A 25855-nucleotide genomic window follows, 5' to 3' on the forward strand; every position below is an offset into this window, starting at 1 on the left:
TTTTTTGCATGTGTATCAATAATGCTGTTGAACTTATGTTTTCTGTTAACTGAAGTTTATTTCACCAGAAACTGTTGTGTTTATTTCATATTATAAAGCTCTGATAATATGAAACAAAAATCAAATATAGACAAAATATTTACTTGTCGCTCTTTGTAGCCCTTGGAGTTTGGGGTTGGGTGTAATGAAACTTAAATAACTTTTTTAATTCACGATAAAATATCTTCAAAATTTGGATAAAAGTCCCATAGTGTACCTTGATAATAACTATGTTGTCGGTGAAAGCTTTTATTAAAGTGTGTATTACTTAAATACCTTAATTCAGTTTAAATGATTATGGCCTTTAATGATTTTTGTTTTCATATAGATTTCCTGTTATAATGAGCTTTGTCAATTTTGTTGTTGTTTTGTATTATGAATAATTACTACTTCTATTTCCTAACTTAAATTTTTTGTCTCATTTGTCAAACACACACTATTTTTAAAGATGCACTCTTACTCCCAAACAAGACTTATCACAATTAATATTATTGTTTTGATTTTTCAAAATGGGTTGATAGATGTCAACAACAATGTTTCTAATGAAGGATTTTGAGTTCGATTTGCTTATAAGAATGAACATTAAACATGGTATTTCTGCCTTGTGATACTATAGTAGACCACAGTAAATCTTTTAGCAATCACCAATCATTTAATATTTGTCATGCTTTCTGCTATTATAAACTGGGTCACAAGCTTGTTATAAATCAATAAACAATATTTCAGTAAATACATTATTTAGTAAGTAGTTATTGTTTTATCAGTCAATTTGATGTGTGTTATAAATACAATTATATGCAGGGCTTCCATTAAAGGAAGTTTGGAAGTATAGTACTCCTTAGAAATGGGTTAAAACTTTCAAAACTGATTTCTAGGAAGAACAAAAACTTCCATAATTTTGAAGAAAACCACCAAAGTAGAAAGCTTGGAAGTTCAAAATATCCAAACCTTGTGTCAATATTACTTTTATGGTCACAATTTCAATCAGTCTTAAGATAAAATGATTTATTATAATATAAGTCTTTGAATTTGGCAAGTTAAAGTTACAAATTACTTGATTTTTAACATTCTAATTAAAAAATAGTGGAAAAAGATATTGTATTCGGGAGATTTTAACTTCCACATTTCAGTGTAAAACTTCCAAAATTGATGGACAGGAAGTTGATACTTCCAGTTTCAAATTCTTAATGGAAGCCCTGTTATATGAATTGATTTCAAATAAGAGTTTCACTTTAAAGATGCTCATTTAAAGATAATGAACTAGACACACAAAAACTAGACACATTTGATACTAATTGTATGAATGATTATTGTTTAGGTGACCTCTGATTTGTTTTGGAGATATTCATAAATGGGTGTTATTCTTTGTTGTCTTCAGTTTCTTATACATTTAAGGATTTTTATAATTGCTTTTCTTGTATATATTAAATTAATGCAAATGAAAACACACTTTAAAGTAGACACATTTGATACTTATTATATAAATGATTATTGTTTACATGTACTCTGATTTGTTATGAAGATATTCATAAAGGGGTGTTCTTCATGTTATTATACATTTTGGACTTGATTTAGTATTGCTTTTCTGGTATATATTCATTTAATGCACAAAGAAATTATTTTAAGTGTTCAGTATCACTTTCACACATTGTTTACTATTATTTTGTGCATATTTGGCCTATTTATGCTTATATGTGCATTGTTGTATTTCAAAACCTTTGTGAAAAATAGAAACAGTATTATTTCTTTCATGCATAGTCTGATACATATTCAGTTTGTATGCATTATTTTTATCATATTTGAAAAATTTGCCATTGTCCTATAAGACACATGCTATTTTTGTGTTAATATCACTATCAACTAAAAACATCCATTTTCATCTCTTCTTTACCATGTAAATGGAGAAGTTAACATTATAACTCCATTGACCAGTTTTTTATGCAATTTGTCCAATTTCATACATTTTAGTATTATTAAACAGCTAAACACAAGGCATGTTATGTTATAAATGCATTTCATCTAGTAAACAATGTTCTCTTTTTATATAAGGCCACAACAAATTGATCATTTGTTCGTCGGATTTGCTGCACCTAAAATTCGAAAAGCGAAAAAAAAAAAAAAAAAAAAAAAATTTTTGCGCCCGCACTTACTATTTGGCCGCGCATATTTTTTTTTTTTGTTTACTTCTGAATTTCCTCTATTTTCTGAAATTCTTTTACTAAGAATTTAATCCTTCAACGTCGACTTCGCCTTTTTTGAAGGTATTTCCATGCTTTACATTCTTCGCGAGCAAAATTTCCTCGTGTCAGGACAAAATCAGGTCCGGGTAACCGCAAAACAGCCGATATTTGTTGACAGTCTTTTTTGTCGGGAATATTTTGCAGGACGCACCGTTGTTATTTATTTCCGGTATTAATTTTTTTTAAATGTAAAATACACATTTTAAATGAAAATCAGTGTCAAAGTCAATGGATTATAGTCTTCAGTAAACAACAACAGTTTCACAGAGTCGAAAGCAATAATTATTTATTGTGTTTTAAGTAATTCATTGTTTTGTACTCAAAATTTTGTGTTAAATAATAACTAAATCAAATTTTGAGTGCAAAACTTATATTAAAATACACGGACACACGACTTACAACAATTGAACATGTTTTCGTGAGTTATATTTTAAATTTTCTAAAATGCATTTCTCAGTTTTCATTTAATCATAATCGTTATAAACAGATAAAAATAGTAGGACTTGTAAATGTTTTAGAAACAGCCTGTAAATTATATTTACGAACCAGTCAATCCACGGTAACCTCGCCCCCTCCCCCCAGGTCCTGGGGTATACCAGGGATAGTCGGGGAAATGGGCCAAGTTTTTACCTTCCAGGTGGCCCCACAGTGCAGTGTGAATGCAGTGGATTTACCCGGGGTTGGCTGGACCGAATGTCAAAGTCCCCGCTATTCCCCGGACCTTGGGGCGTGGTTACAATTGACTAGTGCATTACATACACATGGACAGTATAAAAAAAACCCGGTAAAACCAATAAATAAAACCTTTTATAAGTAAAATGACTGTTTTAATTTTCTCAATTCTCCGTTTTTATCCACTTGTTTTCTTTGATCGATTTGTATAAAATGGCCTGTAATTAAAGTGGCCTGTTTCTTATGGGCATTGAAGCTATGGAGGCCGTCATGATATTCTTTTTCAAGGCACGGACCTATAAACCATAGGTTCGGGGTAAAGGAGGGTTCTTTAAAGGGAAATATCTTTATTCCACCACCTACTCTAATATAAAGACTGGTGCCACATTTGCAGATTTGTTTGATACTGCTTCATTTATGTTGTCCCGCAATTTAATCCACAGTGTCTTTTTTAGATATGTTCTCTGTGTTATTTACATTTTCGATCTTCTGCAATGTCAAAGTCACTACAATTTAATCATGTGCTTCAAGAGGTTCAAACTTAGACCTGATTCAAATCATGAATTACTCTTACAAGTCTAAAATGTTTTTTTTGTAATAGTAAGTTACGGAATGAATACAATAGTTTTCTTTTTGGTCTTCAAATAATTAATAATTATGTTACTATGAGGAATGTTGTCTTTACAATAAATCCACGTTTAAATTGAAGTTAATAGTAAAGCACTGGACCTTATTGCCATTTGTTAAATATTGAGACAGATTTGCATGTGATACAATCAAAACCTTTTCATTAATAACTGAACCTATGTTTGCAATTAATAAGCATTTCTTTACATACACTGTATGATAAATTTGGTAACTTTTTAATTTTTCGCCTTGCACTCGCCTCTGATTTGCCTTAAATTTAAGAAAAAGTATTTTTATTTTTATTTCGCTCGCTCGCTCCTACATTTTTTTTGCAAAATCCGTAGAACAAATGATCAATTTGTTGTGGCCTAACAGTTCAATAATTATATGTTCTATTTATGTTTGTAACTTTCATACGAAATGATAATGTTTATTAAAGTACAGTGGAAACTCACTAAACCGGATCTCCACAAAACCGGAATCCTCGGGATACCGGACTTTTTTCAGAGTCCCCGTTTTCCCCTTTTCCCCCTATTTTCAATGTAAAATAATCCCTACAAAACCGGAACCTCGGAATTCCGGATACCGGACAAAAAATCGAGAAAATTTGTTAGTTGTCAACGTAATTTTACCTCACAAAACCGGACGTATATTTGTTCAAACATGTCAAAATGATTTTGTGTATTAGGAATTCGCGAATCGCGTGTCACTTTGTTTTGACAGCCGGTGCGTCGTTCAATATTGCACCTGTGATGTTGTGTTAACTCGGTAATCGATAATGATGATTGCGCTGTGGATTGACTGCCACGCGATAATCAAACGATAATCAACTTGTGAAAAGAAAATTGATTGAAACATTAATTTGTTTGTTGCAGAAAGTAAAGAACTAGAAACGGTTATTAAGTGATCATTTTGGAGGGTTATTTTATCTAAAGACTTCTATGATTGAATCAAATTAGAGCGTTGCGTTAATTAAACTATCAAACATACTTAACAAGCATTAAATTACGCGAGTTGTTTTAATTTAAGACTTGGAAAAAAGATGATTGTAAAAACGCAGAAATGTTTAATTATGTTTATCACTTTTGCATGTGCTTTAATCATGTCTCAACCTCCGTCTAAACGTCGACTTCCCTTTAAAGGTTAACTCAGTTAATATTTTGAGTAAACTTACTCCGTACATCAAATCCTCACTAAACCGGAAATTTTGCTCAGTCCGGACCTTGTCCGGTTTAGTGAGTTTCCACCTTGCTACAAAAATTGTTATTTCATGTCACTTCTTCATGATGAATTTCCCACATAATCAGGAAACTTATTCTTCCCTTCAAGTTGTCATTCCAGCATGGTGACTGCCCCCTCCCCCTAAATAATTAGAACTGCAGTGTACAAGAACAATAACTCTATTTCAGCGAATTGCAAGAGTTATTCCCTTTGTTCCTTTTCCTGTCCGTAACTACTTTTTGGAATTTCATTAAACATCATTCAATGGTAAAGCACAACAAGAGGAAGTGCAGTGCACAATGACTGTAGCTGTATTTCAGCTTATTACAGAATTATTGCCCTTTGCCTCTTTTTCTTGACCAGAGCATTACTTTCAAAATACTCATGGTATTGAAATAAAACTTGGTATATGGATAGGTGGAAATGACAAAAAGTACAGTGCACAAGCACCCTAATTCTGTCGTGTTCATTAATGTACCACACCCCTAATGAAATGTTCAACTTGAAACTCTTCAATTTCAATGCTTTAGCCTATGTTGTTAAGCAGAATACTACAAATATTTTGAGAATTTCATGGATGTGGTTCGATGCATTGTAATATGCTTGTTGGCCTTGACATTCCTTGTTTTTCAACATATAACAAATGCATAAACTATTAAACGGCGCCCTTTGATGCTTTGCATCAATGGTCTTTCTTGTGTACCTTCTGAACATACCTGCTTATTTCTGTATCAGACATTTGTTTCACCACAGTATAGCTGTTGTCTGCTCCTAGCTGATTGGCAGGAACTGTCATAATCACAACACTGCATTTACATACATGAACATGCAGAATATACCTGTAGCAGACATGTGCTTCACCACTGTGTAATTGTCATCTGCTCCAAGCAATGTGGCTGGAAATATCACACTGTGGAAGGGGACGTTGTCTTTGCCCAGGAAGTTATACATCTGCACGTTGTCTGGATTTTTCCACCAGTGTTGCCAGTGCTCTGTGTAGTTTGCCGTGATGGAGATGTAGCCAATGGGGGCATCAAACCACACATAGAACACCTGCAACCCATCAGTATCACATACTAACACAACCACACATAGAACACCTGCAACCCATCATTATCACATACTAACACAACCACACATAGAACACCTGCAACCCATCAGTATCACATACTAACACAACCACACATAGAACACCTGCAACCCATCAGTATCACATACTAACACAACCACACATAGAACACCTGCAACCCATCAGTATCACATACTAACACTATTGTTTTCTTAAATTCTGTATAATCCATCTATGTTAACTACTCAATTTTAATTATGAAATAAAATAACATATAGTTTGTACCAGTATTTCATTTTGAATTTAAAGGTAGTTTCTTTTAGGGTTAAATATTAAGAGAAAAAAATTAAAGTGGGTATATAATCATGACATTATGAGATAATGTTTGATAAAACCCTGAGGTTCACACGATGCTTTATTAAACAGAAATGTATGGGAAATACTATCTGTGTATCACTAAATCAAGCATAGCGCTTTGTAAACAGTACTGGACAGTTGCCTGATTCCGGACTCTTTTTGAGGTTTTAGACTGGAGAAATACTAAACATTTTCAAATGAAACTTCACATAAAGGAAATCAAGCACCTGTTTGTAAAATAAATGTGATGCAAGCATTTTGGAATGAAAAATTATCAATGTTGTTTAGTGAAAAATCGCCGATTTAATATGTCAATACCAATTGTATTATTGACTCCCTTTAGGTTTCAATCGAAATATTTTATGAAATTAACAGTGTAAGTATGATTATTTTGTTTAAAAATGTATATTAACTAATTATTTAGTTAAAATATGATATATAAAGTAATATAGTATTTTGTATTAAGAAAGTCACATGATATGCAAATTTTGTAGAGACATTGTGTGCTAAATTTAGAATTCTAGCGTCTGTTTGTAATTGCAATAAATGCATTTTTTTCATCATCAGGTGGTTAAAAATGTCAATAAGGTTTAGAGAAGTCATTTGGATATATACTAGGGATGCAAACGAATGGCAAAATCGATATTCGAATATTCGGTAATTCTTTCGATCGAATATTCGAATATTCGATAAAAATTGAATCTTTAAAAAGTTATAGTTATCTATTAATTTTAGTTATAAACCATGATACCCTTTTCTTTATCTGTCGAATGTTTCCAGTGTTATCGTAATACAATACAATACATTGCATTGTATTGTATTGTATACAATACATATATATTAGATATATATATATCTAATATAATATTCTAATACTAATATATATTAATATTCGACATAGCAGCGTGTCGAATATTATTACATCGACATATGAAATACATATCTAGCACATAACAAGCACATAACAAGCACATACAATTCAATGAAATCACTCATCAATAAAATCATCACATATGATGGCCTTGTTCTTATTCAGAAATATTATCTTATCAACAAGATCACATGACAGTCTGTTTCTAAGTTTGTTAACAATGATTCCGGCGCAGGAGAAAATTCTTTCTGATGGCACAGACGTCGCAGGTATCCCAAGCAGTTGGTGAGCAACATGTGCAACGCGAGGAAAGCGTCCCTCGTTCTTTTTCCATCATGCAAGTGGAGTGGCCTCCTCGTCGGAAGGTTCGTGCCGGTACCGACGCAGCTCGTCGTTAGCCGTCTTGGTCGTCTTTGGAACCATGAAGCTAAGACGGGGTCGTTTGGAGGGTGTTGACGCACTCTCGTCGTGGTTGGCAACCGAAATGGAACATCGTCCAATCTACTCTCGAGCGCGTCTTCCGTGTAGCGCCGCTGTTCCGTTGACAGGAAGTCCAGGTCTTTGTAGCGGGGGTCCAATAGAGCGGCAAGGACTAGGGTGGATGTGGCGGTGGCATGGTTCGAAGGTCGGAAGCGGCGACGAAGCTCAGCAGCAATAACACCCTTCACTTCCTTGACGACATGGGAATCAGCCTCGCATGCACGGAGTGTGTTGTCCAAAAGACTTGTCACGATGAGATAAACTTCACTGCATGACACGTTCTTCTCCGTTGACATATACGAAGTCGTCTCAGTCAAATGACTGAGTACGTCACTCAGCCGTCCTTCAACGACAGGTGCTCGTCGGCCTTCCGGGTAACCCGAGTGTCCAGCATGAGGTCGGACAGGACGCGGCGTTGCTCGTTCAGCCGGGCCAGTATAGCATGCGTGATGTTCCATCGGGTTGTAACATCCTGCACCAGCTCGTGTTTGGGCACCTTTAGAGTAGCTTGGCGCTTGCGCATTTCGGCCGTCAATGTAGTCCAGTGTTTAATGTGCCCGACCAGCTCACGACATCTGGAGACGACCCTGTTGACATCAGGGAGAGCAAATGCCGGCTTGATGGCCAGCTGCAGTGTTTGCCCAAAGCACCCAGAACACAAATCATGTTTAAGACCAGAAACGGTAAACTTTTTCATTGATTGCTGTTTACTGCTTTCACTTTGAGAACTCGGATGCTTAGCCTTCACGTGATTCCAGAGATTAGTCGTCGTGCCCATGTACGACAACCTCACACTGAATAGTTTGCACGTGACAGATTTCTTGTCAACAGAGCGCGTGAAATAAGTCCATACTTCAGATGTGGCTGGCATCTTTTACGTTGTTAAGAAATACAAATCTAATATATAATAATAATAAGTTTAACTTATAATGTTTTGCGAACATATATTCTGAAGGAATGGAGTGGTATCTACTTTCAGCGTATAATATCAATCACCGATTTGAGCAATATTGCTCAGCTTAATTGGCAGGCAAACTGACAAGAGGGTGTGAAGGCCGCTTCCTTAAATTCTTAATTGGCATGGTCATTTAAAAGAACTAAAAATCAATTAAACTTGTTTGATGTCACTTCCTAACAGCCAGTTATTTTACAATTATGGACACTGTTTATAGTACCCTACGATCGATCCCTAATTGACATATTACGCACACTCGATTGTCATCTCGTTAACGCCTCAGGCACAAGATGCGTATTGTTGTAAAAACAAGACAATATAATTTTAAACACAACAACTGCCCTAAAGACTCAAGGTTTATATCATTATTTTTTGAAAAAAATAATCGAATATTCGAATACCGATTTTAACATTCGAATACTAAACGTTCAATCGAATATTCGTTTGCATCCCTAATATATACACTTTAATAAGTTTACGTCACTAAAACAAACTGGGACTTTAACTTTACCTTATCAGTGAACCCTTCCAAGGGGACAGGAGTGCCCCACTTGAGGTCTCGACTGATGCAACGGGGTTTGAGGCCATCCCTTATCCAGGAGTTGGTGATCACCTTGGCGTTGTTTGTCCATGTGCCAGTCTTGAATGCGGCATCCAGATGCTCTTGTAACTTGGGCTCAACCTACAGAGAATTAATGATGTTATTGAAGGTAACAGATAATGGATATGCTAACTAAAGGAGCTATAAAGAAAGCAGCTAAAAGAAAAACAAGTAATATACTATTGTTGAAAAGATGTGGAAATGGTACAGTTACCAATTTTTTTTAATCACATTAGTTTCTTACCTGCCCTTATAATACCTATTTCATTTAAAGTAAAGCCCATCTATGAAAGTTTCAACTAATTTGGATTATACCTTCACCAACCTTACCAAGGAACTATGTTACATTAGAAGAAAAATTACAGCATGAAACAGGATTTATGATAGCATAAATTTCCATGAGAACAAATGGCATATACTTCATAAATATATGAATACCACCTTCACTTTATCTTTATCTTATTTTTCTCAAATAATATCTTTTTTAATTCTAAAGAAACAGAAATTCCTTCTTTGTGTGCAACATTATTGTTATGCCATCTAGCCCTTTAAACGCATCTTTGGCAAATCTTTTTTTGTATGGGATATCACTTAAGTCTTCTTTTAAACTAAACACAAGTATTGTATGATACGAAACAATGGTTAAATGTTTTCATCATTTTTGCATGTCCTTCATATTTATTGTATAAACTTTGTTAATATTGCAAGTTAACAAAAATTAAGAGCTGTCACAGAAAGTGACAAATGCCTATGAAGTGCCATCCAACGTTTTCAGGAAGAGCTATCATAAACAAAATGCAAATGTCAGCTCCATAAAGTTGACGTCAAGTGTGAAAGACTGATGCAGTAAGTGGTAAGGATCTGGGTCTTGCACACAACACCTCATCATAATGTAACGAACACATGTGCATAGTAATCTTAAAATATCTAAGTACATGGCAAAGCAACAGCCTGTAACTGTAAGTGTGACCTTCAACTTCTAGGTAGGGTTGCACATGTGCCAATTTTTTTTTAAATGAAACTGTGCATGTCAAAGTTATAGCCCGGATGCTGATACTCTAAGTGCATATTATATGCAGCATTCCATAAAGATTGAACTTTAAGTTTGACTCAAAACATTAAAGTAGGGTCGCAGGTCTTGACACATCATATTCATGTATAGAACACATGGGCCAAGTAATTTTAAAATCACTCCGTTCATGACACGCTTACAGACTATACTGTTTATGTATATAAGCAGCAATCCATGATGATAAACCTGTGAGTGTGACCTTGACCTTTGAGGTTGGGACGTGGGTGTTGCACGCAACACCTCATCTTTATGTATCAAACACATGAACCAAGTAATTTAAAAAAGTTTCAGCCGGGACACGGACGACCGGACAGAGAGACAGTGAGATTTAAATTTGCTCACCTTCAGGGGCATAACTAAACCTAATCTTTAAAAGATGTTAGATGTTAACTGTTCTACCTAACAAAGGGAAATTTACAAGTTTCAATTCATGATAATACAAACTTGTATTTATGAAGTACCAAACACTTTCATTTCAAGCAATTTTGAAATGATCATGACCCACCTTGGGAAGGTCTAGGAAGAGGTGTTCACTGGAGCGTACAATGGGCGGGTTTCTACACAGTTTACACTTGGGTTGGATGAGGTCGATAGCGTTGATCAATTTGCCGCACCCGTCACACTGGTCTCCACGTGCGTCATCAAAGCTACAGAATGGGCAGGTGCCCTCCACAAATCGGTCCGCAAGAAACCTGCAATATGATTAATTCAGAAATGCCTTTTACATTACCGTAAATGACTGGGTATTAGACGCACTTTTTTCCCTCAGATTTTGATGCAAAAAAATGCCTGCGTATAATACCCAGTAACAATTTTTTGAACTTTTTTTTTTAGGTCAATTTCATGCCGAGAGTTTGTTTAGATTTATGTAGAAAGGGATGTTACTCGCGTCATATTGATCGAGTATATACGGGTTAAAACGGCAGTTGAAGATCGGGATACGGTATATCGTAAGACGTTTATAATTTCAACAAAAATATTTTTCGATTAAAGTTACCGTAATTCACCTAAGAGTTCGAACACTCTAAATATTTGGACACCCATAATTATTTCCCAAAATAATTTATTTTGCGTACCTAATTTTCGGACACCCAAAGGACATCAATCATAACTTTCATAGTTACCAAGTTTCACAGACGAAGATTATTGATTTTTATCTTTACAATGCCTGGCTAGATTACCTAACCGTATACACCACTGTGACAATTTAATTAGTTACTACCCATCCTAAACGATTTATTGCCTGTTGAAAAGGAAGTGTGATATATTTATTTGAGGATTAAACAAACAACAAGGGCAATCAAGGGATTAAGAAAACATCGACATGGCATGTTTGTAAAACGATCTGCCAATAAGCTTTCAAACTTGTACCACACTTATAGACTATATGAAGCAATAATCGTACAGTTAAACATTAATCCTGCATAGCGATGTCCATGCTCTCCACGAGATCCTCGTGGGTATAACTGTAAGTTATGTGACGTCACACAGTGTGACTCTTTGATCTGAAGCCGATAGAATGTGTTTATTCAGTTCAGTGCATGTATAAAATGGTGTTTTAATTAACTTCATGAAGGATTTACACTTATAGGCGTAATAAATAAGTTTATGACCATTAATTACTACGGATATATTAATAAGTGGTAAAAAGCAAACATGAAGAAAAAAGACAGGTTAAACAAACATGTAAATAAAATGTAAAAATGATAGTTTTCTATGTATTCGGAGAGCGAAAAAAATAATTAATTTATGGTGTCCGAACTCTTGTGAATTAGGGTATTCAATATTATTTTGAATAATAAATTGAATTAAACAATAATCAAACTTACATATAAAAAAGCAAAGTTGGGCACTGTCAAAATATTTTTTGCATAACATAACTTTTCATTCTCGACAGTATGGTTGTATGGTTTTAAAGATAACCATCGCCATTTTCACGAAAAAAAATAAAAATTGTCACTGTCAACAAACATGGTGGCTTAAAATGCCGGACGATTATGACATTTTTTCTATGCGTCTTTTAACCAAAAACATAGATTAAAAGTTTTTTTCTCGGATTTTTCACAGATTTTTTTCCCTGCGTCTAATACCCCCTATCGTCTTATACCCAGTCATTTACGGTAACTATTTTTCTTTCACTTTTTATCTCATCTGTTAACAACAGGCAATTCATAACATTGAGTAACTTTTAATGTTAATGAAATATCAAATGGTTGCCAACATTCAACGCATTTGACATAATAGAGGAGAAAATATCAAGGCATAAGTTTTAAACAATGATACCAGTAACAGACAATCAATGTTCTAACCTGTCACATTTTTCACAGTGGAGTTGTTCGACACTGTTTTGGGAGATAAAGCCTTTCTTGTGTAACTGCCAGAAAATGTCCTGTGCAATTCTGAAATAAAAATCGAAATCCTTAAAATAATAAAATATAAGTTCTTATATATCATTATCATTTTGAAAAAATACTTATCCTAAAAACAGGAATCTTAAAGAGCCAATGATCACTACCAGGGCTTCAAGATATATAATGATTACGTTCAAGATATTTCAACATGTTTTAGTGGGATAAATTCAAATGTTCACATACATAAAAAGACACTGTTAGGTTCACAAACTGTTAATATTATTAGCAATCAGGCCCGAGTTTTATAAAAAATTATTGAGTAATTACTAAGTCACAAACTTAACTCATTTTACCACCATACATCCAAGCATGGTATTATATTTACTCTGTTAGAATTATATTCTGTCAAGGATAATACTGATAGAATTTTTTGTTTTTTAAAAGAAAAAGCAATTTACTTGAGTAATTACTCAACAATTTTAAGTTTTTCTCATCGATTTTTATGAAGGAAGTTAATTCAGGAAATTTGATTAAAATATAAATTAATAATAAATAAATTAAAGTATGAAAGAACCAGAATTTAACCATTTACAATATAGACATGATATAAATAGTGAACTCAGTTGAGTAGGAACTTGAGAATTTCAAAGAAACTTGATCGTTAATATTTCAAAAAGTTCCTTACTCTGTTTGTTGACTAGTGGTTGTCCTTCCGAAGTAGTCAAAATCAATATTGAACCACTTGTAGATATCTCTGTGGAGGGCCGAGTATTTGTCACAGATCTGTTGGGGCGTCAGACCCTCGGCAATGGCCTTTGTCTCAGTAGCGGTCCCATATTCATCTGTGCCGCAGATATACACACTGTTGTAGTTACGTAGTCGGCAGTATCTTCAAAAGTTATGAAAGTATCAAAGTCACAGACTCTGCAATAGCTTTGAAAGCACCGCACATACACATATTCATTTATACTGTCGAAACTCGTTGGCTCGATATCTCATGGCTCAATACCCTCATTGGCTCAAATCAGATTAAAAGGACCAATATTATTTTTACTCTATGTTCATATAAAATTATATCAGATGGCTCAATATCCTGAGGGTCACTATTTTTCCACGCTCGATGTCATTTTCGCTGTCCTTAGTAAGAATTTCACACTTTGTTTTGTTTGCTTGGGTCTATGTCATTTTCGCGGGTTCAGGTAAGAATCTCACTCCTTGATTTGTTTGCTTGGCTTCATTTAGCACAAGGAGCTAATCAATAAAAATTGCTTGATTTAATTATAATTATTATCAAAATTAAATGGTTTAACAGTTTGAATAAACATGCCATCACTTTATGTTCTGTCTCTAATTGTTATTCATATATAAATTTCAATGCATTTTGATATAACTTATAAGCAATGTTTGTGTTTCTCACTGTTTAAAATTGCTTGTTTGTAGTTTTTGCATAAATGTATTTTTATAATAAATAAAAAAAATCAAATTATATTTTTTGCTAAGTATGGAATAAGTAATGTTATGAACTGTACGATGTGTAACTATGTCCAATAAATACTCTTCTCTTGTGGAGATAGCGTAGCTAATAACAAACGAGGTAAACAAGACGTTTTGTAACGAATAAAAAAAATAACATTCTGTATGCAATCCCATTTGGCTCTATGTTCTCGAGGCTCGAAGTGTTTTTACCACCCCTAGAATATCAAGCCATCGAGTTTCAACTGTATACATATAAATCAAAGCCAAATCCCCTTGTCAAGGTCAGAATCCCCTCATTTTCTGAGCAAAATCATTGCAGAAATATGACATGTATGCATGCATTATACAACTGTTCTAGTTAAGCTAAATATTATACCATATTAAAGGCATATGGAATGGATTATAAGCACAAACAATACCATATCAAACAATCTACATGTAAGAAACAAACCTTGAGAAGACGTCAGCACTGAGCACACATCCGATGATGTTGCCGAGATGGGGCACATTGTTCACGTAAGGGAGAGCACTTGTGATTAGGATGTTCCTGCGACCCTTCTCCGGAAGACTGGGGAGAAATTGCATATGTGCATTTTTTTTTAAACTGAACATTTTCCTTCAAACAACGTAAGCTTTTTTATAGTCCTATTGACCACAACATTAAATTTCTTTTCCTAAATGGTTACCTCTTTATGATACTTCATTGAACATTTCAAATATTTAAAAGAAGATAATTTACATAAAATAAATAGTACATACACTGGATGAACACGTTTCATAGGCTTTGTGCAGTGTTGTATGCCAGTAAGCCAGGCCTCTGTGGCTGAAGAGACCTCTTCGGGACTGGCAACTACTTTCTCAGGGGCAGCCTGGAAATGGAAGCTTGTCCTTACATAACTTTCACCTACATTAGGTTACATGTTTAACAGAAATGGGGCAGTGATCACACTGTGGCTGAATATAACTCTTCCAGGCTGGCTACTTCTTTCTCAGGGGCAGCCTGGAAGATGGGAGCATGTGCAAATAAGCCGGAAGCACATCTGTCTGAGGAGACTTAGTAGGCCGGGCTTATACTTTCTCAGGCAAAATTGGCATCATGACATTGCATAACAATAACATACATGTAAAATAGGTTCATGTTTCACAGGGGGTGATTCTGTGTAGCATTTCATTTCATTTTAGAACAATGTTCTTAGATTCTTCTTAAAGTTCATTGGAAATATAATTTTCTACGTTTGAGTAAAACGAATTAGAAGAAAATTATTTTCCCTTGTTTATAATGGATTAACTGCCAGGCGGCGTTTTATAAGCACGAGTGATTCATACGCACAAGTATTTGTGTGCACATATGAATGTAAAGGCATTCAGCTTCGGGGAGCCGATACGTTCACATCGATGCAATTGATTGCTAAATTTCATAAGCAAATGTTTATTGTGAAAGTTTTCTGTTACTATGCAGTTTCATCATATGAACGATCTTTTTGTTTTCACTAGTCTACAAAGAACATAGCTATGTAATATACACTTTTACAACTTGATATAGTACATATGCATGACTCATGTAAATGATATGTTTTCTATACATAATTGTTAAGGAACTTATGATTGATGAGGTTCAACATCTAGTGGTACAAGACAAATTCTGTAAATCTGGATGCCAAACGGGCAGAAGTTTCTGAATTTTTTACCCAGAAGGAGGGTTTTATCTCAGTTTTTTCTTAAGCCAGTCGACAACGTCTGTAAGCTCCATTTTTTGTCAAGAATGTTGTTACCAAGAAATACTTTGGGCATATTGCAAGTTCACGCAGTATGGATGTTATAGAATGGTATTCAGGGAAAGAGTGTACCTGAAATACCCCTAATGCCAGTAATTGTGAAAAACATCCGTTTAGGTCATTTTGCATAAATTTTATTGTTTAATCCCATGGGTGTACGCTCTCCATCTCCTACCCTGCAACTATTATGCCCTTATATTGTACATATTTTATATGTCTAGCATAACCAACCTGAGTGTCTTCCTTCTGCTTGCTGGTCTGTTTCTGGACCTGTTGTTTGGAGCTCACTGCCTCTGGAACCCTGAGTGGCGCTGGCTGGCTTGCAAGGGAGCTCTTCAACTGGGAGGTGTCTCCCGCGCACACTTCCTTTACAGCCCTCTGAAACTCGGAACGACTGCTCAGGTCAGAGAACCAAGTCTTCACATTGGTAAATGAAACTTCCCAGTCTGAAACATGGAGAAGTCTAGAATTATAAAGATGGTTAAGTACTATTAGACTTGTATAACAATAGATTTATTAACCAAACAACAACTCTACATGACATTTGAGTTAGATTAGTTACGATTTGTTTTTACATTAGATTATTGACCAAGCAATAATTCTACACGATCTTTAAGATATATAACCATGGATGACCAAGCAATAATTCTACACTATCTTTAAGATATATAACCATTGCTGAACAAGCAATAATTATACACTATCTTTAAGATATATAACCATGGATGACCAAGCACTAATTATACACTATCTTTAAGATATATAACCATGGATGACCAAGCAATTATTCTACATTCATGATGAGTGTAGATATGAATACATCACTGAAATCTTCATCATGGGTGTGTTAAGCACCAATTTGTTACCTTTCAGAGCGAATTTTCCCGATAATGCTGGATACAGGGTTGACCAAACAGCGACATCAGCTACTGTCAACTGGCTCTGAGAAAGAAACCATTCACTACACTATATGACTTATGTACTACACTTTTTATTCATCAGTTATTTTCATTTCATAAGTGTTAAGATTAGCGATCACATTAAACTTCCTATTAAGCAGTTGAAATATGTACAAAACATATTACACATTATCAAAATAGTATCCCTTTTAAACTACTCATACTAATTTTTCAGTTTTAGTGGATGAAAATACAAGGGATGCAAGCGAATATTTAATCAAACTTTTGGTATTCAAATTTCAAAATCGGGATCTAAATATTTGTAGTTTTGTATTTTATAAATAAAAAATAAAATATTTAAACGAATATTTGAATATAAATTTTGCCATTTGTTTGCATCCCTAGAAAATACAGAAAAAACATATTATTCATGGATATGGAAAACTGTTAGAAGGCTGAAATTTGACTAAAAAAATAAAGATAAATTTTGAATTTTGCGATCCTAAGATTTCCTACCCCTGATAGTGTGTTTTTGCCAGCCAATTCCTTGTCCATGTGCGCCACGAGGTTTCGCACTTCCTGTACAAGACTGTCGTCCACTTTCCCATGCCCGTTCAATGCATTCAGGTAAGGGAAGACAGACGGCTGAAATTATGTTTAGATGTGTCATAGCACACAAATTAATTTTGAAAGCCTTTTATACCATCATCAGTCAATAGCCCTAGCCATTTGCTATCAAACTTATTCTCAATTCCAATCTTATAATCATTTTCAATATCGAGAGATGGTTACTAGACAGCTCAAGGCTTTTTGTAATCATTTACAAGTTCCTTTTTGTTATTTAAGTTAGAAATAAAAACGGCTAATATTTCATTAAATTATCCCTCATATCTTAATATTTATATTATTAAATCAAATTTCCACAGTATTTTAACATTTGAGTACGTACTAATATTTCAACCATATCTTAACATTCAGGAATGACCTCAAATTTCCGCCATATCTTAACATTTTGGCATCTACTCATATCTAAACCAAATCTAAAAATTCCAGAATATTTCTCCGTGATGATGTTCCTCCCATATCTACACATTCATGTTTCCCTCATATCTAAGCATTCAAGTTTCCCCCATGTCTACACATTCACGTTTCCCTCATATCTACCCATGCATGTTTCCTCCATATTGATGTACCCTGGTACAGTGACATTGTCTTAAAGAATCAGTACTTCAATAATATATGACTTACCCACATTTTGATGTGCTGATGTCCAGGATGGGGTAGCTAACCATTATAAAATTGCATTCTTTTATCATGTACGAAATACAAGTTCACTAGGAAATTACCCCATCCGGACCTTTATTCTCGTTACTTTCGATCTAAATTCAGAATGGTCTTTAACCTGGTTTTATATATTGTAAAGAAAGGTTTTTTATAACTTATAATAACCGTAGTTTCACATGTTAAGTCTGAATCTTCTTGGTTTAAATCCACTTCTTTAACTGAATTCAAACTGTACATAGTCAGTCTGCCATTTTGGTACCTAAGAAGTTTGACAGCTGCGTCACTTCCTTTCCTTTCAAGGACAGAATAGCCGCGAAATTTGAATCTTAAGGTGCTGGTTTTTACATTGTTTTAACAAATACTAACATGTTATAGTAGCAATAATTGTGATATAAATCATAATTTTCATTGTTTAGCCGCCATGTTTATCTAATGTTACTATTTTTAGATTGATCTGTTGACTCGGTTTAAGGCGATCAATCATATTTTATGTTTAAATCTAGATCGACTAACTGTCGATCGGGTGTCGATCTAGAGTCGATCACCTGTCGATGGCATGTCGATGCAGTCGTCTGTCTCTTAGTATATAAAGAGAGGATTTTTTGTTGAAGTGGTTCCCCGGTAAAAAGAAATTCTAGTTGCACCAAGGCCTGTCGCTGAATGCAAAGTAAATATTCCATAGAAATATAGTAAATACGAATCGTTATAATCATAAGTAATTATTCATGTTAAAGGGAGCGTTTTAGACATTAAAGGAATCTGAAGCAGATCTTTTATAGTAAATTAATCCAGTAACCTGATAGTCTTTTAACGTGGAAGGCGGCTGACTGTTTGAATGTATTAATGCTAAGGAAAAGATAATATATATATAAGCGCATTTAAAATATAAGGCTCGAGTGTGATTCTTTCCCCGAAGTTACCATCTTTGTTAACAATTGTAGCGTATTCATTTTACCAAAAGTTGTAAGAGTTACACATATGACACGTACTTGCATACTATATTGTATATGTCTACGAAGTTGTTGGTTAACATTGAATAAACCTTATTTAAAGTTTATACGCCTTATGTAGTGATTTAAGTAATTGCTGCGAACTTAAACATTTACGAGAGGAAATGTCAAATGGTCACTGAAGAACTCGAAGGTCAACTCAACACTAGTGCTGTACCAGAGGCACTACAATATCTACACATTCATGCTTCCCTCATATCAACACATTCATGTTTCCCCCATATCTACACATCCATGTTTCCCCCATATCTACACATCCATGCTTCCCTCATATCTACACATCCATCCTTCCCTCATATCTACACATCCATGTTTCCCTCATATCTACACATCCATGCTTCCCTCATATCTACACATCCATGCTTCCCTCATATCTACACATCCATCCTTCCCTCATATCTACACATCCATGTTTCCCTCATTTCTACACATCCATGTTTCCCTCATATCTACTAGGGCTGTAATTAGTACCCAAGTTATCTCGAGTCAAAGCAAAATATTCTACACAAATACTCGCCAAAACTGAGATCGCTGGATCGCGATTCAAGTGCAAAATTCAATAAAAGAATAAAACAAGAGCGGTCACAGACAGCTATATCCTCCGCCTCATAGGGGCATTCTTTGTAACGAAAGCCAATCAATGGTAAGGGTAGTTTCTCAGGAACATAAGAAATGCGTAAAAAGGGAGGGCAATAACTCTTCCTAAAAGAATCCCTTTATGAAAACCCGTAGACAATTTTAAATGTAAAATAAACAAAGGGCAATAACTCTTTCAGAAAAGGTCAAATTGCAAAAGCCTGACAATGTGCGCTGCATCATTGCGAAGAAACCAACTTTAAATGTAAAATAAACAAAGGGCAATAATTCTTTCAAAAAAGGTCAAATTGCAAAAGCCTGACAATAAGCACTGCGCCACTATATAGTCATCAATCTGTGAAAGTTTGGTAGAAATCGCATGAAAAACGTAAGAGGAGTTGCGAAGAAACCAATTTTAAATATAAAATAAGCAAAGGGCAATAACTCTTTCAAAAATGGTCAAATTGCAAAAGCCTGACAATATGCGCTGCTTCACTTTATGATCATCAATCTGTGAAGGTTTGGTAGAAATCGCATGAAAAACGTAAGAGGAGTTGCGAAGAAACCAATTTTAAATGTAAAATAAGCCAAGGGCAACAACTCTTTCAAAAATGGTCAAATTGCAAAAGCCTGACAATATGCGCTGCTTCACTTTATGATCATCAATCTGTGAAGGTTTGGTAGAAATCACATGAAAAAAAGAGGAGTTGCAAAGAAACCAATTTCAAATGTAAAATAAGCAAAGGGCAATAACTCTTTCAAAAATGGTCATATCGGGAAAGCCCGACAATATGCGCTGCTTCACTTTATGATCATCAATCTGTGAAAGTTTGGTTGAAATCGCATGAAAAACGTAAGAGGAGTTGCGAAGAAACCAATTTTAAATGTAAAATAAGCAAAGGGCAATAACTCTTTCAAAAATGGACAAATTGCAAAAGCCTGACAATATGCGCTGCTTCACTTTATGATCATCAATCTGTGAAAGTTTGGTAGAAATCGCATGAGAAATGTAAGAGGAGATGCAAAGAAATGAATGTCGGACGGATGCACGCATGCACAGAATGGCGTCTACCATTACTATATCCCCTTGCCTTTTCAAGGCGGGGGATAACAAAATGATTTCATTCAATTCCAGCAAATATTGTGGTTGTTTAAAATAAAAAATAATGCATTGTTTATCCGAAATGTGCAAAATATGTTTCACTGTCACAACCGTTCGAATGGGGAATGCTTCTTGTCAAGGTTTTAAGGGAATATAATGTTTTAAAAAGAATACAAATATAGAAATAACAAGCAAATTCATTGAATTGATATCCCCCGCCTAATTAGGCAAAGTTCATGGATTGGAAATGAAATGTAGGAGGAATATTCCTATATTAACATGTTATAATTATGTCTGCAGAGAAATGGACTGTTATGAACGTTGGATATATGTTTGAGTTTGTTTGGAATTATTTGAAATAAAAGTTTTGCATAAAGAATAGGGATGGCAACGAGTAGTAAAATTGGTACTCATGTACCCGGACAATCTTCCGATCGAGTACTCGGGTACTCGATTACCCGGATAAATTGAATTGGTTTCCTGGAAAGACAAGTTTGTGTATACAGGTATCATTCATGTACTTCGTGTGTTGGTCGTAACATTGGTCATTTTCATCTTTAAATAGGACACATTTCAGAATTACAATGAACGAAAATTATTTATTAATTTGTTTAGTTGTTTACTCTATGAAATAATTTTTAAACTGACCGTTTTCCATAATGATATATTGTTGTTTACCTCATTAATATGCATAATTCCTGATTTAAGATATCCACCAATCAACTGTGATAATCATTGCAAACAATACGCCCATTCAGGAATCATAACTCGTAACAGTCATTACTAATTCGCTCGTCAACGTCCATTGCTTAGTGAAAACTCTCTAATTGGTAAACAATACAATTGTGTAGGCGATGTACCACTATCACAACTTCGCTTATTGACACCAGTGCATTTTGCAAATTAGGGCCTTTTGTTGACAGTTTGAAACTATCACAACAACTGTCAATAAATTTATAAGGGTCAATTGTGTACACAGCCGGGATTATAGGGATCATAAATTGTCTTCATGGAAATGCGCTGGATCTGATACTAACGTCTGTAAATCATGTATTTGGTGATTTTTTTTCGAATACTCGAGTATTGATTTTGTACTCGGGTACTCGGATGATTGACCTAGTACTCGAGTGCTCATTGCCATCCCTAATATAGAGTAACATTTGTAATAGTTTCTATAAATTTGAATGATTTTCTAAGATTTGACCTAGTGACCTTATTTTCGATCATATGTATGAATATTTGACCATATATAATGCCACTAGTTTGTTCCATAGATTTTTCTAAGATTCGACCTAGTGACCTAGTTTTTGACCCCATGTGACCCACTTAACAAGTGATCGAGATATGATCAAGATGAACATTCAGACCAAGTTTGAACATTTTTTATCAATGACTACCAAGATGTAGATCTGGAGGGACGGAAGGGCGGACAATGCCAAAACAATATCCCCCTCCCGAAACCTTCGATTCAGCAGGGGAGAATAACAGGGGTTTGACTTCTCTGGTTTATTATGCCCATTCACATTCTCACCAAATTTTGTGATGATTGGACTAATGCTTAAAAAGTAATTGATAGGAAAAGAGCAATTTTAGGTAATTTTTGTAATTTTTAGGTAATTTCTTTAATTAAAGCGCAATAACTCTCAGGTAACTACAGCAATTTTTCTAATTATCAAACATGTTCATACACATTGGACCAAATTTGGTCATGATTGGACAAAGGGTTCAAAAGTAATTGATCAGACTACATACTGGATGGTGCCTGTCTGCCCTTCCATACACCATAGGTGGAAATATTATATGTCCAGTTTGTTTAAACATATTTTAAATATGTATATGTTTAAAATGATACACAGGGCAATACCTCTTACAATATTTAGGTTGGATTTATATAAGTCATCACTGTGAATAAGTTCATGATGTTTGAAGTTGGTACCTTCAATGATTTTAAAACAATATAAACAAGGAATTGAAATCAGTTGTTGGTGAAATATATATATATATATGAGTTTGAGGTTGATTGCAACTGTTTGAAATAAAAAATATTGTATATAATGTAGCATTTAGAATTAACCATGAAACCTAGTTTATGACTCCATGTGACCCAGTTCCAAACTAATCTAAGATTTCAAGAGTGTCCACAAGGTTTTTTTAAGATCTGACCCAGTGACCTCATTTTTGACCCCTTATGACCTACTAGTTTCAAACTATTCCAAGTTTGGTTAGGGACACAATTTTTCAAAGATTTCACCAACTGACCTGGTTTTTGACCCCATCTAACCCATTTCGAACTATTCAACAACAATCAAAGAAATTAGTCTGATAAAGTTTCATGAATATTAGATTGCCCCTAGTGTGTTCCCAAGATTTGACCTATTGACCTTGTTTTTGACCCATGTGACCCACTTTTAAAACGCAGTCGAAATATAACCAAAGATAACATTCTGACCATGTTTGAACATAATCAGACCAATCACCACCATGAAATAGTTTCGGACAAGATTTTTGAAAGATTTGACCTAGTAACCTATTTCTTTTTCACATTTGACCCAGTTTAAAACATGTCCAAGAGTCCATCAAGTATCATGAATATTAGACCATACATAATGCCTCTAATGTGTTTCAAAGATTTGGCCTAGTGACCTAGTTTTTGACCCCATGTGCCCCACTTTTTACAAGAGGTCCATATTTCATTAAGGGGTACATCATGACCAAGTTTGAACATAATCTGACAAATCATTTCTATTCCAGAAAAATTAAGTTTTATGAATATTTGACCATGTACAATGTCTATTATTTTCCAAAGATTTTTCTAAGATTTGACCTAGTGACCTAGTTTTTGACCTCATGTGACCCACTTTCACAACTGGTTGAGATTTGATCAAGGGGAACATTCTGACCAAGTTTGAACATTTTCTGATCAATACATACCAAGATATGGTACCGGACGGATGGACAGACAGACGGAATGACGGACGCCAAAACAATATCCCCCTCCCAAAACCTTCGATTCGGCAGGGGATAAAAAGTCAAAGGGCATTAAAGAAATTAGAAAGAGAAGGTCTACAATAATAAAATTAATGTGAAACATATGTACAGCTATCATTTTTTTTCGTCTTTAATTTAATGTCAATATGGCATCCCCGTCAACAAAAACATCAAATCCAGCGCTATATAGAAATGCTCCAGCATATGCTGGAAATATTTTGGGTTTGATGTAAAGGATGACAAACAAGTGATCTGCAAAACATGTCTTGATGAACTGAAATATACTTTTATTATTCATTTACTTTCAAAATATGTATTGCTTTATACCCAAGTGAACCGTGAATCGATTCATGGATCGCAAGTCAAAGATAGTGATTCGAATCAGATCGTCTTTTGTCTGGCAATACACAGCTCTAATATCTACACATGCATGTTTCCCTCATACCTACACATGCATGTTTCCCTCATATCTACCAGGGTTCTCAATAAGTTTCGGTTGAACCGTCTCAAATAGTAAAGTAACCGACCAGCTTCTACTTATTCTACTGAAATTTCATTTAGTTTTCCAAATTTGAACCGGCCCTATTGCCATTTGAACTGTCCATGTTGGCCGCCAGCCGGTTCTTATTGAGAACACTGTATCTACACATGCATGTTTCCCTCATATCCACACATCCATGCTCCCTTATATCTACACATCCATGTTTCTACCATATCTACACATTACTGTTTCCCTCATATCTACACATCCATGTTCTCCCATACCTACACATTCATGTTTCCCTCATATCTACACATCCATGCTTCCCCACATCTGCACATCCATGTTTCCCTCATATCTACACATCCATGTTTCCCCTGTATCTACACATTCATGTTTCCCCTTTATCTACACGTTCATGTTTCCCCTGTATCTATACAATCATGTTTCCCTCATATCTACACATCTATGTTTCCCCTGTATCTACATATTCATGTTCCCCTGTATCTACACATTCATGTTCCCCCAAATCTACACATTCATGTTTCCCCTGTATCTACACATTCATGTTTCCCTAATATCTTTATATTCAGCATTTTACTCACCAGGAGGCAAGCGGCCTCCCAATCGAGCCACTGATCCACAGCCGACTCATTTTCCTCAGTGATTACTGAGGCTAGCAACAGACGGGCTGCAGAGTTCGGGGAAAACAAAAACTTGCCGGGGTAAACCTCAAGTATTGGCAGCCTGGAACCTGTCAGGTAGGGTATCACTCTTTCTGAAATAAGAATGTAGTGGTTGAATTTTATGAACATACAAACAGATATACTCATATGACAACACAGAGCTCCTGGTGAAACCAAGTTGTTTGAGCCAATGGGTAGTCTTATGGTCAAACACTGTACTGTCAACTCGGGTTTTTGGCGGACATCAAGATCAACAAAAACATGATCACCACAAGGAGGAAGAGGTAGAAAATCGGAGGCAATAGTGACAATCATTAGTAAATTAAAGGGCAGACACCTTAATACTGATCAATATGCCAGTCAGAGTGAGGGGACTACAAAACTGTGATGAAGAGACATTAATCCATTTTTAAACGTTAAAGGAATGCCTGCCAAACTGGACTTTAGTTGGCAGCAGGGTAAGTCCCATCTGTTTGCTGAAATGAAAGAGCAGTCCCCACCTCAGCACTGCAGGCTGTAGAGAGAAGGATTTGAGCTTCTATTACCCCTGACACAGGTTGCACACCTTAGTGATATGACAGACAGTGAAGGCAGGGTGCTCTTTACAAACAGCCTAATATTACAGCATGACCACATCACAGAAAGAACCTCATTCAGGGAATCAGTGCAACATGGCCCATCCAAAAGCTGGGTTAAAGCAGATTTTGTTATTGCTTTCCATTGCACTAATATACCAGAGCAATGTCAGTTTTTAATTCACAGACCCTACACTGCCCACGACCTGACATGATGTCCAGGGCCAGGCAGACTGGAGGGTCCCTAGTGCAAGCGATACACTGCATCTTCTACATCCCATGATGACACTCCATGTCCCTCTAGCGGACCAAACCTATCCAAGGTTCTCCACCTCAAGGATGGAAGGATGACTGGTGTTCAACACGAACACTGTGCAGCATCTCTTATGTGTTAAAATTTAAAATCAAAGCCTGAAGTTTGGGACCTTTCATAGCAATACTGCCATGT

At 35.2% G+C, this 25855-nt stretch overlaps 1 protein-coding gene across 2 annotated transcripts in view; it reads right to left on the reverse strand.

Annotated features, from left to right (window-relative positions):
* LOC128242450 (methionine--tRNA ligase, cytoplasmic-like) overlaps positions 1 to 25855 on the reverse strand; it is a 62402-nt gene that overhangs the window by 16700 nt on the left and 19847 nt on the right. For both annotated transcript variants that reach the window (XM_052959604.1, XM_052959603.1), the window contains 11 exons: positions 24752 to 24924; positions 17222 to 17350; positions 16673 to 16748; positions 16038 to 16252; positions 14791 to 14900; positions 14483 to 14599; positions 13241 to 13444; positions 12514 to 12603; positions 10710 to 10896; positions 9043 to 9213; positions 5639 to 5852 (listed from right to left, as the gene is read on the reverse strand). In XM_052959604.1, coding sequence (XP_052815564.1) covers positions 5639 to 5852; positions 9043 to 9213; positions 10710 to 10896; positions 12514 to 12603; positions 13241 to 13444; positions 14483 to 14599; positions 14791 to 14900; positions 16038 to 16252; positions 16673 to 16748; positions 17222 to 17350; positions 24752 to 24924 — 1686 coding nt within the window. The remainder of the gene's footprint in view (positions 1 to 5638; positions 5853 to 9042; positions 9214 to 10709; positions 10897 to 12513; positions 12604 to 13240; positions 13445 to 14482; positions 14600 to 14790; positions 14901 to 16037; positions 16253 to 16672; positions 16749 to 17221; positions 17351 to 24751; positions 24925 to 25855) is intronic.

The sequence above is a fragment of the Mya arenaria genome, chromosome 8, assembly GCF_026914265.1.
Source record: "Mya arenaria isolate MELC-2E11 chromosome 8, ASM2691426v1".
Taxonomy (NCBI): domain Eukaryota; kingdom Metazoa; phylum Mollusca; class Bivalvia; order Myida; family Myidae; genus Mya; species Mya arenaria.